Consider the following 3,738-nt stretch of genomic DNA (forward strand, 5'->3'; position numbering starts at 1 on the left):
CAGGTGTTCAACGGGTCGGATTTATACATCATCTACCCCTAAATACACGCTAGATAGCTGACTCATCCTGACGAAAATTTACTTTTACTCATTGTGTATGGGGGCCTTTAGTATGCAAATTGCCTCTTCAGAGAGAAAGAGGACTTGAACTCTATAGCGCCACCTGTTGGTAGTAGCGATCTTACAAGTCACAATCAACCCTTTAACGAGTTTTGTAATATGACTTAGGATAAAAGTCAAATCAGAATCTCAATTTGACCGTGTCTGCAAATTGAGATTCTGATTTGGCTTTTATCCTAAGTCATATTACAAAACTCATTAAAGGGTTGACTGTGATTTGTAGGATCGCTACTACCAATAGGTGGCGCTATGGAGTTCAAGTCCTCTTTCTCTCTGAAGAGGCAATTTGCATATTAAATTTCCCAGAGGAGCATTGCATGGTGAAGAAGCCTCCTTACCTTGACAAGCCCGAGCTGGGGGCCTTTAGGACACTGGCAGACACGTTTCATGGTGGTCAATCTCACCTTAGAAAAAAAGGATAAGGCGCTTAAATTAAAAATGCTGAATCTATATCTTACCCCGACATCATCTACCCCTATACATATTAGATGGTGACCGATCCTGCCGAAATAAACTTTTATCCAATGTGTATAGGGCCATTAAGCTACTAGCAGACCCCTTAGGTGGTGATCGATCTCCCCTTAGAAGAAAAGGATCAGGCATTTAAATTCATCCATTGGGAGAGTCATGAAGCCTCTCTATAGGAAACCTAATAAAATTGATAGGTTTGGCCAGCAAATTTGTATGGAGGCCTTAAACCTAAAGTGTCCTGTCGGTGCCTTGTTGGTGAAAGCAACTTATTGTTCATTGTTATCAGCCACTTGAATGTACCATACTGTTCCCTGACCAATCCCCCTCCCCATCCTGGTCTATTGTAATGAGTAATGAGCAGACAAGTGTATACAATAATAAAAGATTTTATTTGAGAACAGAATGACATGAAAAAGAAATTTTCCATCCCAAACAAGTGTTTGTAAAGAGATATCACTGAGAGCGATGCAATATGTGTTATGGATCAGAGCGACAGCACACCGGTATTAGTAAAAATGAGCTTACTACAGATGGGCTGGAGGAACCTGTGGCACCCAGATGTCCCGGAACTACAACTCTCAGCATGTGGCCGTGCAGTTAGAGAACAGCTGGGAGCCTGGAGTTACGCAAGGCTACGTTTGATGCTGGATGACATATCCCCAGTAAATGGAAATCTGCTGTTTGAAGCAGTCCGGGTCACGGCTCGCTCGCAGACACGGATGTCCATGCTAATACATAGTATTACAACGTCCATATGTTACACGCTTCTTAGAACAGAAGCTATATTCAGGTTTCAGCTGCCAGTGTGAGGCAGCAAATCAAAGCAAATCATTATATTAATTCAGTATAGGCACCAACCCGGTCACCGGTATTCATTCCGACACATTCCAGCCTGGAACCTTATCCAGTGTAAACATAGGTGCAAATTGGATGAATCCCTTTAAGAAGAGGTGTCAGAATGTCATCATGTAGGTTAAAGAGCCGCCAATGTCTCTGTGGAGTGGGGGGTCCTGCTGATTTAGTCCATACCAGGCCCCTATAAGAAGTATTTGAACTCTATGTGCACCTGGAATTTGGGCATGGTAAGTCCACGACATAGTCACCTTTCACAGCAAGATGTCAAGTTCTTGATCGAGTGCAAGATCTTGAGATAAGGCACTTGGCTAAATGTATTGGTCCCGAGATACATCGCATCAGAATCTTAAACGCACACATATTTTTTCCACCAAGCTTTAGAAAGAGTCTTCATCTTGCTAGCAGTGGCGGCCATTTTTCTCTCCCTCTGGTTTCTCAGGTCAGAGTATCGGATGCCCGATAGTATGGCCGTGTCGAAGACATCTTTCAGGTTCTTCTGGGTAAGAGCAGAACATTCGACGTAGGCGACCGCCCCGATTTTTTCAGCAAGGGCTCTGGCAGAGGATGGGGGCACAGGTTTCTCCCGATACCGTGCTAACTGGATCAGGACCTTGACATCCTCTCGGAGGTCACATTGTGTGCCCACCAGGATGAGAGGCACGTTGGGGCAGTGAGTTTGTATCTCTGAGATCCATTTCTCCGATATGTTCTGGAAAGAAGATGGGCTCACAACGCTAAAACACAGGATGACCACGTCGGTTTTGGGGTAGCAGAAGTGACGCAACTTGTCAAATTCATCCTGAGAAGAGAAAGAAATAGGAGTTTACGGATTTGTATCCAGAAGAAGATGACATACAGACTTGATGAGAGGTGGAACAATGGCGCACAAACGATGTACAATGGACAACCCTAGCAGATGTGAAGTCTTCTCCTCAGGTGGCACATGTCAGGGTGAAGGCAACAGTGTTCATCCCTCCCACTGCAAGATGCTGGTGGGCAAAAGAGGACATGGAATCTGCAGGTTGACACAGATCTAAAATATGGCGTCTCTATCTCCCTACAGGGATATACTGTACATAGAAGGAGTCACGCAATATGAAGCTTGACACACAATCCAGCTGAGGACTTACCTGCCCTGCGGTGTCACAAAGCTGCAGCTTGACGGGGGTGTTTTCTACTTGCACCAGAGCTGCAAAAAAAAAATGACATCACCATTAACCATTTGCAAACAATCCAGACATTTGCACACAATCCTACAAACTACAATGTGACGTTGACAGGACAAGACACCGATACTGCAGAATCTTGATAAGCAGTCACAATACAAGGAAATATTGTAAAATGTGACATTATAAGATCTGACCCAAACCCTGTAAGCCCTGAAGACTCAAGGCTCGTATGTTCCCAAATACAAAAAAAAGTGTCCTATAATGTCCTAATATAGGATCCCTTTCACGAATGCACTGGAAACCCTGTGCAATCAGCCTTAGCCTGACATGCGAGGAATACAAGCAAATCCGAACGTGGGGAAACATATGAGAAAAAAGACCTCACTTCCCTTTACATGCAGATTACAGAGAAGAAAAATCGCCCCAAAATAAATTTTAGGTGAGAAATGTAATGAATCTATATGCAATTTTTCAGAAAAATTTGTCTAAGTGATCCTACCTGAGAAGTCATCAAAGGCGGTGGGAATGTATCGTGTTGGGTAACCATTGGTGGTGTAGCTGACCAGAAGGCTGGTCTTTCCTACTGCCCCATCTCCTAGTAGGACGCATTTTAGGTTCCTTTCTTGACCTCCGGTGGATGGTAGAGGTTTAGGCTTGTGTGGTGGCACAGGAGGTGCAAAGTGTGACGTGTATTCCATGGACATCTCTTGAGGGGGCATTATCCTCTGGTCTCGGAGTGTCCACCTTGCCAGGTTTCTACAGGTATACTGTTTCAGGAAAGGAGAAAATGACTTTTTAAAATCGCATTCCCCCTCCCTCTTTGTGCAAGACACCCCCCTTCACTCTTGGGAACTCTACAGGCAGAGGGGCTGGGATGGGGAAAGGGAGGAGCTGCAGACAGTCTGGGATAATCAATGTGGAGAGATGGGGAGGACTTTGTGGGATTGATGTGGTGGGGGAGGTGGAAGGACTGGGAGGAGGAGGGAGAGCCTTGTATAGAGATCTGAGTTTTCACAGAAGAGTTTTACACTACAGAGAACTGAGAAGAGAAATCCAAGTTCCTGTACACTCTGCTCTGCTCCACCCTGAAGAAGTTCAGATCCTGTACAATGGACTTTTTCTA

The 3,738-nt window shown here is 44.7% G+C and overlaps 1 protein-coding gene across 1 annotated transcript; it reads right to left on the reverse strand.

Annotated features, from left to right (window-relative positions):
* Positions 1 to 961: 961 nt before the first annotated feature.
* LOC141052063 (rho-related GTP-binding protein RhoU-like) lies at positions 962 to 3,421 on the reverse strand. Its single transcript, XM_073549255.1, has 3 exons — positions 3,115 to 3,421; positions 2,577 to 2,635; positions 962 to 2,245 (listed from the first exon to the last, which is right to left on the reverse strand). Exons 1-3 carry the CDS (start codon positions 3,332 to 3,334, stop codon positions 1,793 to 1,795), a joined length of 732 nt encoding a protein of 243 aa, XP_073405356.1. The 5' UTR covers positions 3,335 to 3,421; the 3' UTR covers positions 962 to 1,792.
* Between the last annotated feature and the right edge of the window lie 317 nt (positions 3,422 to 3,738).

Source organism: Dendrobates tinctorius, unplaced genomic scaffold (genome assembly GCF_039654945.1).
Source record: "Dendrobates tinctorius isolate UK_male_01 unplaced genomic scaffold, ASM3965494v1 ptg000158l, whole genome shotgun sequence".
Taxonomy (NCBI): Eukaryota; Metazoa; Chordata; class Amphibia; order Anura; family Dendrobatidae; genus Dendrobates; species Dendrobates tinctorius.